This window comes from Pseudorasbora parva, chromosome 6 (assembly GCF_024679245.1).
Source record: "Pseudorasbora parva isolate DD20220531a chromosome 6, ASM2467924v1, whole genome shotgun sequence".
Taxonomy (NCBI): domain Eukaryota; kingdom Metazoa; phylum Chordata; class Actinopteri; order Cypriniformes; family Gobionidae; genus Pseudorasbora; species Pseudorasbora parva.
The window spans coordinates 22,499,720-22,513,807 of record NC_090177.1 but is presented as its reverse complement, the minus strand read 5'-3'; the positions used below and the strand labels follow the sequence as shown (position 1 = coordinate 22,513,807).

General features: G+C 40.0%; 1 protein-coding gene across 10 annotated transcripts in view; it reads left to right on the top strand.

Moving 5' to 3' along the window:
* The window catches only part of agrn (agrin), a 299,876-nt gene that overhangs the window by 127,878 nt on the left and 157,910 nt on the right, over positions 1-14,088 (top strand). For 7 of the 10 annotated variants that reach the window (XM_067446245.1, XM_067446240.1, XM_067446239.1 and 4 more), the window contains exon 3: positions 11,738-11,776. In XM_067446245.1, the coding sequence (XP_067302346.1) occupies positions 11,738-11,776 (39 nt within the window). Of the gene's footprint in view, positions 1-2,844; positions 4,691-11,737; positions 11,777-14,088 lie in introns of those variants that run through there. The other 3 variants (XM_067446249.1, XM_067446247.1, XM_067446246.1) reach the window with 2 other exon arrangements.

Below are 14,088 nucleotides of genomic sequence, written 5' to 3'. Positions count from 1 at the left end.
GAATGTCAACATATGGTTTTTGGGTAGCCGAATCTGTAGAAATTGACTAGACATTGAATGAACAGCTTCATCTCAGTGATAGCTCACACCTGGATGTATTGTCGACAGGCGCTGTGCCTCACTGAGCAGCAGGCCAGTCGGCAGATGTGTTCTCACGTTAAATTATGCTGATGTCATTTCCCATGGGCAATGTCTCTGTTACAGTTACATCGGCACTCCGGTAGACAGTACGAAGGAAAAATCCCCACTTTCCCACTTTTTTTCTTTTGCAGGGTTTCTATTCTTGCGAGCCGAATGACAGAGCAAGGGAGTAAGGAACTCCCAGCTGTATATTCCAGAGTAGATCTGGCTGGAGGTGCAGTTAGCTCATTCTCACTCAGCCGGCTGCCGGTCTCCACCTCCCTCTTTATCTCCTGTGCTCTGTCTTGTCTATTTTTGACTGCTTGTGCAATGTAGTATAAATGAGTGGAGTACTGGGGATCTGCTCATAATCAAAACAACTTAATTTATTGATGATAGTCATTATAATAAAGCATTCAGCCAGCTGCTGTGATGGAAGCTCCATATCCAAGAATCTGTTTGAGGCTTGGAGTAAACTGGGTTTCTCCATTGGTGGAACCATTGTTGAAACTGGTGGATGGATAGATTGGTAAATGGATGGGTAGAGGGGTGGATATTTGAGATATTAGAGCGGGATGAATGGATTGACGGACGGACAAACTATGGACAGTTGAATGTTCAAATAAATTGATGGATGGATGAATTATAGATCTAGTGCGATAGATAGATAGATAGATAGATAGATAGATAGATAGATAGATAGATAGATAGATAGATAGATAGATAGACAGACGGACGGACGGACGGACGGACGGACGGACGGACGGACGGACGGACGGACGGACGGACGGACAGTTGAATGTTCAAATAAATTGATGGATGGATGAATGAATGTATAGATCCAGTGTGATGGATGGATGGATGGACGAACTATGGACAGTTGAATGTTCAAATAAATTGATGGATGGATGAATGAATGTATAGATCCAGTGTGATGGATGGATGGATGGATGGATGGATGGATGGATGGATGGATGGACGAACTATGGACAGTTGAATGTTCAAATAAATTGATGGATGGATGAATGAATGTATAGATCCAGTGCGATGGATGGATGGATGGATGGATGGATGGATGGATGGATGGATATAGGGACAGACAACACTTGAAAGTAAATATCTTTATATCTTTTGAATTTCTTAGATTTTTCAGTTTAATAACTAACCACTCTTTTAAAATAGATGATGTACACCAATCCATGCCGTACTTCTATTCCTTAAATCCTGAAATCAGCACACATGCATCACACCAGATACATGGCAGAAGGAGAGAGCAGAATCCGATAAAAAGCCTGGAGGCTGCTCGTCATGCAAGTGCGGGAAGTGCTGAGAGTTTGTGGTTGTTTCTTAATGGAAGTTGCCAGCTGAGAGAGCACACTGAGAGAGATGTTAACCTTCTGAGATAGCATGCGCATTAAAGATGCATTACATAGCGCTTTGAAGTCAAATTAGGTCTTATTTGAATCATGACAGAGGGTGTGTAGGATCGACCGGATGTGGTGCCCTCTTCTGTTTCCTTATTTGTCCATGGGTGTGTCAGGTCATTGTTGCCCGCATGGATGTCACTAGGTGCCCGGTTGTCTTATTTCTTAGTCTACGTGTCAGTCTGAAGGGAGATTAATGGACTTGGTGGAGTGTGGGTGTTGTTTAAGCGGGCAGCTCCACAGCTTGGGTGTGAACCTAGAACCCTGAGCTGGAGGCCCAGCTGACCCCCCATGTTCTCCACTGTGTACATCAGGGGCTCCGTTCCAAGTCAACGAATAGGCTGTGTCCAAAGAGATAAATGGCCCTTGATGCGGAAAGGAGTATAACCTTGTTAAAAATGTGTGTGTTTGTGAGAGCATGATGGGTATCCAGCAAGGGGTGGGTTAAGAAACAGAGCTTATAAATAATTGATAATATGTACTGGCTTCTTTGTGAAGATGAACATCCATTGTGTATATGCCAGTCAGTATTGAAGGTGGGGGGTGCTGCGCTGTTGACCTCATTATGTGGCTTAGAGCATAAAATAAACATTCATAGGGAAGAAACCTAGTGAATGAATGCTATGGATTAAAAACACATTTTCCACTGATCTTTTGCCAGTATATTAATTTTCGCTTCTATTGAATATTAATTTAGCCAATTTTTGCTTTTATACTTCACAGTGTGACAGATGAATAAAAGCATGGCATGGTGTCATGAGAACATGAATTATTAAAAAAAAAAAAAAATTGACTGTTGCTTCCCATTGCATGTTTTATTTCCCAGAACCATTGTTTTTGTCAATTAAAGCTCATATTTTAATGTTTTATTCTCCATTTAAAGATTACAATTTGGTACCATTATATTGTTTGCTACACTAAATGAGTTTTGCAACGTAAATAGTTTGTTTTCCTTATTTGCTCATAAAAATCACCAAAACCGAGAATAAATCTTTTTCAGGTTCTCTTTCCCATTTAAACCACAAGGTTTGCCATTACAATTTAGCACAATTGTTGGCTACTCTTTCCTTTGAATTACTATCAACTCAAAAGGGTTGACATGCTTTTGGTCCAATTGCCCTTTTGTGTTTTCGCTGTCATTCCAGCCCCCCCTTAAAACACTCCCAAGTATTCCCAAAAGCTTTTATTCTTGGTTTCCCCCTTCCTCCCTCACTACCTCCCCCTTCTCACCCCTCCCAACCCTTTGTTAGAGACAGCCCCTCATCCACTCCCCCTCTCACTGTCTTCTCCTTCATTCGAAGCAGAGAGAGGGAGTCATGAGCGCCCGTGCCGTAAGGATGCAGAAAACACGTTCTGTGCATTGTTTAACGTAACCGAGAGGTGGACTAAGTGTCATCGGCCAGTTTGTTTTCTTTTTTTCCTGCTTTTTTCCTCTCAGGCTCCACTCATTTGTGCACGCCTCTCCCTGGCTCTTTGGCTGAGAAGCGCTGCCTGAACGCAGGCAGAGTACCTGCTGCCTGGGGGATTTTCTGACATGAATAGCGGCGATCAGAGTGTATGTTTTGGCTGGCAGTGAACACTTCCTCTGAGGCTCAGCTGGACCGGGTTTAAGTCCAGGACACAAGGAGGAACACCAGCACAGGAATGGATGCTTAAGAGAGCTAAACGGGAGAGAGAGAAAGAGCTCTAAATAGCTTCTGACTCCAATGAAAAGAAATGAGAACGGAAGAGACACTTTTTCCAAACAACTTGGCTGAGTCCACAGCAGGAGCTTGTCTTGTCTCGTGAGGTATTCACTAAAAAGGACTGAGAACTAACAACACCGTCCAAAGCAGTTGCCTCGTTTGCTTTACGCGTACTGTGGCGATCTCAGCTGTTCCTCGTATCTTGTTTCCGGCTGCCCGGATAAAGGAGTGCGCCTCTGCGCTGACAGCAGCATCTGGGGGGAGAGCCTACTCACCAGACACCTCAACTTTCGACTCTACGCTTCATGAAAAAGAGGGGAGGTCCAGGGAGGACTTGTGTTGAAGGAAGGGGGGGTTAAGGGAAAAAAAGACCCCACTGCTCTCCAGGGCATATGGCCGAGCTGGCCGAAGACAGCTGCTGACTCTCTGTGGGCTAATTATTTATTCATTCAGGAGATTCAGCCTGGGGCAGGGGGAGAAAAGTTTTGACTTTTACAGCCAAAGACTAGCCTAGTTCGCTGGAGGATTTGGGAAAGGATCACTCTCCAAAAGTTTGTACGTTGTGTTTTTTGTGTGTGTGTGTCAAGCCAATGACTCCAAATCCAGCTCGTGAGCAACGAGTGTTTCCCATGACAGACGGCTAGCATGATGCCCAGCCACACCCGCAGTGAATCCTGACACATGCCACGACGAGAGCAGCCTGGCAACTTCATGCCGCTGTCAGGCACAGACAGGTGGCAGCACATCCTGAAAGGAGGGAACACCATTGTGCTATAAAAAATTACAAGCGCCCCTAAAGATGAATCAAGAGCCAATTCATTACTAATTCACCAAGCCGTGGAGTTCTGCGCTTGCGGATTTAAAGTACAAAGTGCAGTGGGGATTGTTTGCACTCACTTGTCCGCGTTACCAATCTAGGCCAGGGGTCCAGTGCAGCTTTTGTCAAACACACTCGAGAGAACTTGCACACTAACCCTTAATGACAAACCACCCCTGTGCTCAGGAAAGAAATGGAGAGATTGCTGGAGGGTTGGAGACCATAGGACCGGTACCCTTTCCAGAGTGGCTGTAATTTGGAAACAATGCGTTGCTTGGAGACTGATAAAAGAATTTGTCTACGTTTTTCAGGAAGAAATTGCGAACTTAAGCACCACTGGAATTTATGCTGAAACCGTTTTAGGATATCTTTCGTCTATCCTTTTTCTCTGAGTCTGTTTGGAACGCTTGCCAACTTGGCGTACTTTAGGGAAGGAGCGGAGTGGAGTATGACCAGTTGTCAGTACCCCACGCCGCCCCCAGAGCGGGACCGCATGTACCAGCACAAAGTGTCGCTGGTCGTGCGGTACTTCATGATTCCTTGCAACATCTGTCTCATACTGCTGGCCACTTCCACGCTCGGCTTCGCCGTACTCCTCTTCCTCAATAACTGTAGGTCACAGTTAGTGAAACATGACGTGCAGCGTATGTATATATATATATGTGTTTGTCTGTTTGTGTTTGTGCATGACCCCGTATCATTTTTGTTGCCTGATAAGTTTCAGAATAGTGGTTCTTTCCCTTGTGGGCTCAGTAGAGTTTTCTTACAGTGATGTTCACGGAGGCAGAGGGAGACACAATGACGGATGGATGGTTCAATAAGGATCGATGGCAATCAAAAACTAATCCCTAATGCGTAGGCTTCGATCCCCTGCCTGACAGTGAAATGATTAAGGATGACACAGATAAACTGTCCTCATCCTACAAAGTGCTTGAGCGCTTGTGTCTAAAAACACAGCTCGGTGGCATTCTGTCATCCCTGAAGCAGTGGTATTTAGACTGCACAGTGGGATAAAGGGGGCAGATTAAATGCCTTTGGATGTGAAAGCTTGGCATTAGCTTCAGTGCTTACTGTATCTGCTTGAGTGAATCTGCAAACGCTTTGGTATCTTAGGGTGCCCCGCCAGCCGGTGTGTGTTGCCAGATAGATTTGGCACTGTGCTTACAAAGAAAAGATTGGAGACGAAACGTGAGCTCCTGAGCATGTCAAAATGCTCTTTGATGACACGGAGCAGCAGGTAACACTGCTCTTTTCCTGTTTTGGATGTATTGCTATCTCTGTTGGTTTTTATCTGCCGTTTTTGCATCGTTGCATCCCGTGTTTTCTTCCTCTGTGAATTCAGTTTCACAGAATTGAGCTATCTAAGAGCAAACGTATATATTTTGTTAGGATGCTGTGCTACAGAAGAAAGTTTAAATGATTAGAAAATGGTTCTGCTATGCATCAGTGCTGATGGCTCATTAAACTCTTAATGAGATTGAAATTGAGATGACTGTTTTAACGGGAAGCTTGCACAGACCACACACACATTAGTATCAATATTGTCCAGCACACACATTATTATCACTATTGTTTCAGCATTTTTTGGTCTGTGTACACTTGAGTTTAGTGACTTTTTTCTGTTTTCACGCAAGGTGCCATAAAGTTATACCAGAAACAATTATTATTTAACTTTTAAAGACACATGTATAGTGTTAATGGAAATATTTGACAAGTTATATAACACAATATGCCCAACAAAATGAACAGGCATTCTCGCTCTGATTTGAATCTTTCTTTAGTGAAGGTCTCTAATTTGAGCGATTTTTACATTTTGTTTTTTTTGGGCCCTGTATGTAGGATATATGTATCATCCTCCTCTATAGAGATCGTAATATACACCTTTTTGGATAAGAATATGTTTAATATTGCTGGAAGAAAGGCTCTAGAAAGAAGAAAACAGTGAGAGGAATCAAAACGAGAGAGCGTCCAGCCCTCTGTAAACTATTTCCTACCTCATTTCTCATAATCCTACCTGTGCCCTCACTTAAAGTGATCCACAGTGCCTCTACATTAGCTCTAAAATAAAAGACCAAAAAGGGCCCTTCATGAAATTCTGAAAATGTGCCCTCTCCATCCCTCAATAAAGGAGTCTGAGTGTGAGGTTCATTTATAAGCCGACCATGTCGCAAAATCGATTTAATCCAGACAGATTCCATTAGATTTAAACATAAACTCAGTTAGAGCACTCCATCCCTGCTCCTCAAAGATGAGTAAAAAAACAGGATGGAGTGAAAGGAGTACCATTAACATGAAGAGGTGCATCGTAGCGTTTGAAAGCTTGTTGGAGTGGGATACAGACCAAAGGTTAGTCATTTCCATTTTCATTTAGCAGGCACAGAGAAGAGAGGCCACACAGGACTAGAGCTGCTCAGCTCCACAACCAAATCCATCAGCTCATACATACACATCAGCAAACTAGATAATACAACAGAAAAGGAAAGAGGAGGACAGACACTGAATGAAAACATATGGCTGGCAATATGCACAGATATTTACAGATATGACCGTCTGTATGACACTTCACGTTGAGGTCTATTTGGGGTAACAGCTGGCCGAATATATCTGCCTTATCGTGCTTTTTACATGGCTTTTTATCAAATAAATTATTAAATACAATAGTTTTTTTATATAAAATATTGATTGTAAATTTAAATTATGCAGTGGCATGAGATGCATACACACAATTCACTTGATTTTCTAATACGTCAATTTATGTATAGTAATTCTGCAATATTTATCTTGCTTCTTTGTCATCTATCCTCAATTATTTTCAGTGGTTTGTGGAATTACGTTCTTCGCTTGTTCTCATTTTTTAATTTTGGTTGAATAGAAAGAATAGAGTCTACATTGATTGAATTCTACTGTACGTTTCACCTCCTCAGATTTTCTCTTAATTGGGGTTAACTGTTTAATCTTGAGTCATAGATTGAGGATATTGGTATAGTATTACGAGGTAACATATTGTGATAATTTTCTTCTCCCTATTTTCAACAATATTCAACATTTAAAATTTTTTATGCTAATTCTAATACAAATTATCAAATATTTTTGTTTAAAATCCCTGAACTGTAAAATTTCTAGCTGTCCCTGGCTTCCAATTGCCTACATAGCTGTGCTAACATATCACAGCATTGAGTAACTAAGCATAAAGAATTGCAATGTTATTCCATTGTGACTCAAGTATCAGTATAATATTGTATCATCATGGCGCAGCCCAAATATTTTTAATAAAAAATAATAATAATTTATTACATTATATAAAAATATATTTTTACCGATATATATATACAGAGGCATACCATTTTGATCGTAGTATTGTGTTGGTCCCACTTTTACTGCCAAAACAGCCCTGACCCGTCGAGGCATGGACTCCACTAGACCTTGAAGGTGTGCTGTGGTATCTGGCACCAATATGTTAGTAGCAGATCCTTTAAGTCCTGTATGCTGCGAGGTGGGTCCTCCGTGGAAAGGACTTTTTTGTTCAGCACATCCCACAGATGCTCGATTCAATTGAGAATTGGAGGCCAACTCAACACCTCAAACTTATTGTGCTCCTCAAACTATTCTTGTGCTCTTCAAACCATTCCTGTGCCATTTTTGCTTTGTGGCAGGGCGCATTATCCTGCTGAAAGAGGCCGCAGCCACCAGAGAATATGTTTTCATGAAAGGGTGTACAGTACATGGTCTGCAACAATACTTAGGTAGGGAGTATGTGTCAAAGTAACATTCACATGGATGGCAGGACCAAAGGTTTCCCAGCAGAACATTGCCCAAAACATAACACTGCCTCCGCCAGCTTGCCTTCTTCCCATAGTGTATCCTGGTGCCATGTGTTTCCAAGGTAATTAATGCACACACACCCGGCCATTGATGTAAAAGAAAACGTGATTCCTCAGACCAGGCCACCTTCTTCCATTGCTCCGTGGTCCAGTTCTGATGCGCACATGCCCACTGTTGGCGCTTTCGGCGGTGGACAGGGGTCAGCATTGGCACCCTGACTGGTCTGCAGCTATGCAACCCCATTCGCAACAAACTGCAATGCCCTGTGTTTTCTGACACAATCATTAACTTCTAAGCACTTTTTGCTGCAGTAGCTCGTCTGTTTGATCCAACCACACGGGCCAGCCTTCACTTCCCATGCATCAATGAGCCTTGGCCACCCATGACCTTGTCGTCAGGCTCACCACTGTTCCTTCCTTGGATCACTTTTGATAAATATCGACCACTGCAGACCGGGAACACCCACAAGAGATCCTCTGACCCAGTCATCTAGCCATCACAATTTGGCCCTTGTCAAACTCGCTAAAATCCTTACACTTGCCTATTTTCCTGCTTCTAACACATTGACTTTGAGGACAAGATGTTCACTTGCTGCCTAATATATCCCACCCACCAACAAGTGCCATGATGGAGAGAAAATCAGTGGTATTTACTTTACCTATATATTGGCTGTTTATTAGTACTTATAAAGCATTTTAATTACACTTATTCTGCATGACCATATTCTACATCCTTTTATACCTAAACTTAACTGCTAACTTACTAAGCAGTAATTAGGAGTTTATAATGTCATAGTTAGTTAATAGTGAGAATGGTATTTTAATCTAAAGTGTGACCATAAGAGAGTGTAGTCTAAACAGCATTGGGCTCATTTAATTGTCATTGTATGCACCGAGACACTGTTTTCTTTTTTGGCTGAACTATCCCTTTAAGTAAAGCAAATGGGCTTGAGGTGAGCCTTGTGTTGAATTTCTCAGTCATGTATCATTTACATCCGAAACAAACGTTCCCGTGAGACCTGCACAGACAGCTGTTTTGTCCTTTACTGCCACTGGACATATAAGAAAGTCGAGCTGTGCACAGGGTTATGCATTACAGTATGTGAGCAGTATATGTTTTATCTCTGTGATACACATCTGTGTGTGTGTTATTCACCCTCAGCTATGGCGCTGTTTCCCGGAGGATGAAACGCTGTAACTGTCATGATTGACTCTCGGACCAGTTCAACAGACACTTCATTATTCAAGGAGAGAAGCACAGCAACCCGTTTCCTCTCTCTTTCCCCTCTCGTCTCTCTCTCTCTCTCTCTCTCTCTCTCTCTCTCTCTCTCTCTCTCTCTCTCTCTCTCTCTCTCTCTCTCTCTCTCTCTCTCTCTCTCTCTCTCTCTCTCTCGCTCGCTCGCTCCCTCGTTCACACAGACCTCGGTTTTTCTTTCTCTCTACCTCCAGAGCCGGCTCTCCAATCTTCCTTGCGCTCAGTTGTTGACAAGCAATTTGAAGTGAGCCTAAAATTAAACTCTATTCTGGCAGTTGGGGGTGCTGGTGAAGAGAGGAGCAGAGATTCCAGCTCCAGCTCCAGCTCCAGCCCTGTGTGTGGGAGTGTGTGTATATGTAAGCGCAACCGGCTGGCTGGGCAATTGATGTGATAGTTTTGTGGCGTTGGTTATTTCCGCCTGCAAAAGCAGGGTGTTGTAGCTGCACTTTAGCTAGATGGCTTCATGCGCGTGTTGTTGAAAAGCCGGTTCTGTCAAGAGTAATAAGGTACGCAAGTTCAGTGTTTCTAAAATCACTTCGGTTTGGAGGAAAGTTAGAGTGAGTGGGGTCGCTTCCAACTTCTGTGGCAGTTCTCGCTTTCAGTCGGCGCTGATTTTAATGAGTTTCAGCCCAACGTTTTTGGCTGGTTTTGTTGTCTGAATATTTTAACATTTATTAGTGTAAGAGCTTGAAGTGATAGTTCACCAAAAAATGTAAATTATGTCATCATTTACTCACCCTGATATCATTCCAAACCTGTATGACTTTATTTTTCTGTGGAAGACAAAAGAAAATATGTATAAAAAAAAGTGGGTTTTTCTTTCCCCCCTCCATCTAATGAAAGCAGTATTAAATGTTGTTTTGAACCCAGCTGACTAGCATTGTAGGGATACAAAGTTAAAACATTCAAGTTGTTTTTTAATCTTGATTTCTCTGACATTATTATGTAAGCGTGCAGATGTTCCATCCCTTGAATTGGCTCATAATGAAAATGAAAATGCACGTTCACATTCTCTATAGTGTTTAAAATGCTAACATTATAGCCATTGTCAGCCAGTGATTTGAAAATGCGCTATTACAGACAGACATAAAGCTGTTTCAGCTCAGTCCCTAAAATAAAGATGTATTTAGTTTGTTCACCCATGATATAGTATAGTGTGAGCTTTAAAAATAACAAAGAAAAGCAGCTGAAAAGATCTTTTGTTGTCAAACTCACAAGAAAATCAAGTCAAAAGCTGTGTTTGTTTTGGTTGCCTTTTGGTGTAAATTCATCTGTCCAACAAAGTTTCAATTTGAAACAATTTTTAAGCATTGTTTCTTGATTTAAAGTCTGTGAAAGTGATTCCATCTCTCAGATTTTGTTAACGCATACGCTACCATTTAAAAGCTTGGGGTCAATGTGGGGTCATGCATGTGTATATATACAGTCAAACCAAAAATTATTTGACACCAGATATATTTTTTTTACTAGTGGGTGCAGGACACTATAGTTATGTAAGTGAGGATAACAAAATAAAGTAAACTGTGACATTATACCCAGAAATTCTACCAGTAAATTGTATAACAATTTTGAACCAAAATGATTCAACATTTTGACCTGGCCATGTTTTGCTTAAGTGTTTTTTTTTCTTCTTTAATTGCTAATGCAACCTTTTACAACAGACAAAACTAAATTAAGCTTAGTTGACCTAAATAGGTATTATCTAATTGTGCACTTAAATTTAACAGCTGACAGCTGATTTGTTGAGTATAATCCATTACATACCTTTCTATCGGTTATCTGAAATGATCAAGATGAGGTTTTTTTTCTGACACATTCGTTTTATTACCATTACTTGTCATATTTTATTATATATTACCATTATATATAATGGTATCATACTTTTACATATTCTTTAGTTATTAAAAACTGCTTTAATTATCTTGAAAAAAACTGAAAATCATTAACAAGACATTTGTCTCAAAATATATTCAATCATTTTAGCGACTCTTGTTTGTTACTTAAATCAACATTTTATAAAACATCAAATATTAGATCAAATTAGCAGCACAGAATCAACTTTACGCTGCTGCCAGCGATCACATCAAGGATTAGTCAAATTCCCATATGTATCTTGAAAAGCGGATGTTTTGGAAAGTGGTTTAGAGGGAAATTTTACCCTTGTGCGCCTTAGCCCTGTTTTACCCTATTACCATCATGTTTAATAAATGTATCAATTTGCTAAATAAAAGTATTAATTTCTTTCTTAATAAAAGTCTTGCTGACCCTAAACTTTTGAACTGTAGTGTATAAGTATTATGGCTATAAATTAAAAATGTAACTTGATGTTTTACATGTATTTCAGTGCTTTAAGGGCATCACTGTGGTAACTGACAGCATGTCACTCCATGGATGCTGATGATTGAGCTCAAGTTGTATTTAACCCGGAACATTCTTTTCATCTCATATTCTAACTGATCTCTCTTAATCTATTCTTTTTGAGATTTAACCTCTGTGAAAGAATCATGTAGTCCACTGTCCACCCACTCATTCAAAACGACTTCTGACCACCTGGGACTGTCCAGACATCTTCCTTTTAACTAATGTGCCTCTCTCTCTCTTTTCTTCCTCTGCAGATAAACCTGTTCACTTCACACCGGCTCCTCCTCCTGATGGTAAGTCCCATAAGAATTCTCCTGACCAGAGTGTTTTCAGCCTGCCCAGATAATGATCTCAGCTCAGGCCCGTTTGCTGTTTGAAGTGGGCGTCCTCACCGCGTCGCTTCCCATCGTCTGCTTGTGTGTAGCCTGTTAACATGGTCAGCGAGAAGCAGGAAGGGACATCTGCTTTGATGTAGAAATCTCCTGACATCTTGATTTATCTGGACTGGTGGGATGCAGGGTGGGTGACTTCTCGGGCATGCAGCTAAAAAAATTTTCCCCCTCCTTTTATTACTTAAGCTGATTAGCTGCTTGTTTTTGCCAAGTTTATGAATATAAATCTCAATATTAAACGCGGTATTGTTTCTATCGTTGTCACCATGCAATGAGAGTCATTAATTATACAACAACAATTTATTGGCAAATGGCATATCTCTGCACAGATTAATTGGGAGAAACAGCTGGTTTCCCCACTCTGTTAATGAATATTTATATGCGACAACATGAAATGGGCTTTAGAGGTTACTCCTGAGCTGCTGGCAGTGGAGATGCTTCTCTTTATGAGCTGGAGGGAGCTTCATTATGGACACCGTCGTAAATACTCGAACAAAATAGCTGCATGTGTGTGGGTGTAGTTGATATTAATGTGCCAAAATTACATGTCGTATAATTAACTCCAGTACACACGTGCAAACATATTGAAAGTTTTCAGCTTGGTTGTCCTAAATGTCCAAAGGACTAGCAAACGAACCATAAAAACTTTTTTTTTGTGTTTGTGTGTGTGTTTTTTTTGTCACCACTTTTCTTTTGATGTTTTCTTTTGATGTTCATTTTTAATAGGGATGTACCGATATAAAAATTCTGCCCGATAACAGATGTATATATATTTATCTGTTATCTGTTAACATATATATATATATATATATATATATATATATATATATATATATATATATATATATATATATATATGTTTAATATATTTCAAAGCTGATAACTTATATATTTGCAGATAGATATGAATTCAAATTTTTATATAATTTTTGAAAGCCTGATTACAAAAACAAAAGTCTTACAACTAAATCCATGTCCCAAGCGCACAATTATAATGTTACATTACATTTATTATTTTGTGTAGCCTATATGACAGATTTGTGCTGCACGTTGGACTCAGTCATATTTTCCCTTTTAAAGTGATTTCAATTATATTTCAAGTGATTCAGAAAACCGTCCTAGTGAACAATGCACATCTGAAGTGTATTGGCTGAAGGGAAAAATCCATATTTATTTGAATCAATATTTATCAGCTTTAATATATTGGCCAAATTTAGTTTTCAGGCCGTTAATGATAACATTAAAAATGATCATATATTGGCCGAGCCGATATATTGTGCATCCCTAATTTTTTGTCATTCATTTTAGTCTAATGAAACGTAATTTTATATTTAAATTATAGAAAATAGCATGTGTTATTTTAGTATTTTGTAACTTAAAGTTTACTTGTGCATTTTTAAAGATATACGTTGAAATATTACATTCATGTTGTGTGTGTATATATATATATATATATATATATATATATATATATATATATATATATATATATATATGTATATATATAAATTAATCTCATACTTAAATGATGTATGAGTGAGTTAATTGACCTTCTAATAAATCACTTAAGTTCACCAATAGTATTTTACGGTTAAGCTGCAGCTCAAGCGGGTCAATTCCTGACATTGACTATGATTTGGATAATGTGAAACTATCAGTAGGCCCTATTTAAATGTTCTGAGCGCATGGCACAGGTGCACTTTGGGCATGCCCGAATCCACTTTTGAGAATTTAACGACAGAATAAAGGTAGATATTGACTTTAGACCAGGTTTGGTCTCAATGCACCTGAATACACATTGTTTTCAGACCAGCATGCCCATGGGTGAAAAGATGGGGCGAGTGCATTCACTATTTAAACAACGTGGCGCTGGACGAGAAAAAGATTACTGCGCCAGGCTGAAACTAGCATTGTACCAGGTGTATGATGGGGCACATGGTCTTTGTAGAATTTTTTTTTTTTAGTGCACTGTTAATGTCGCTTTTTTTTGTTGTTGAAGAAATGGCCATGCTGAGTCGAGGCCCGGTGCACAATAATTGCACAATCACCTGCTTCATAGGATGTTCTGTCCGAGAGTTTGAGGAAAATCTTCTGTTGGAAATCCAACTTTGAGATGAATTTTATTCTGCAGCAGCTATTAGTTATTAGACAATAGATATTATCTCCTTGAAACACTGTCCATGTGGCACTGCTAGGTAATTATGTTTGATTGA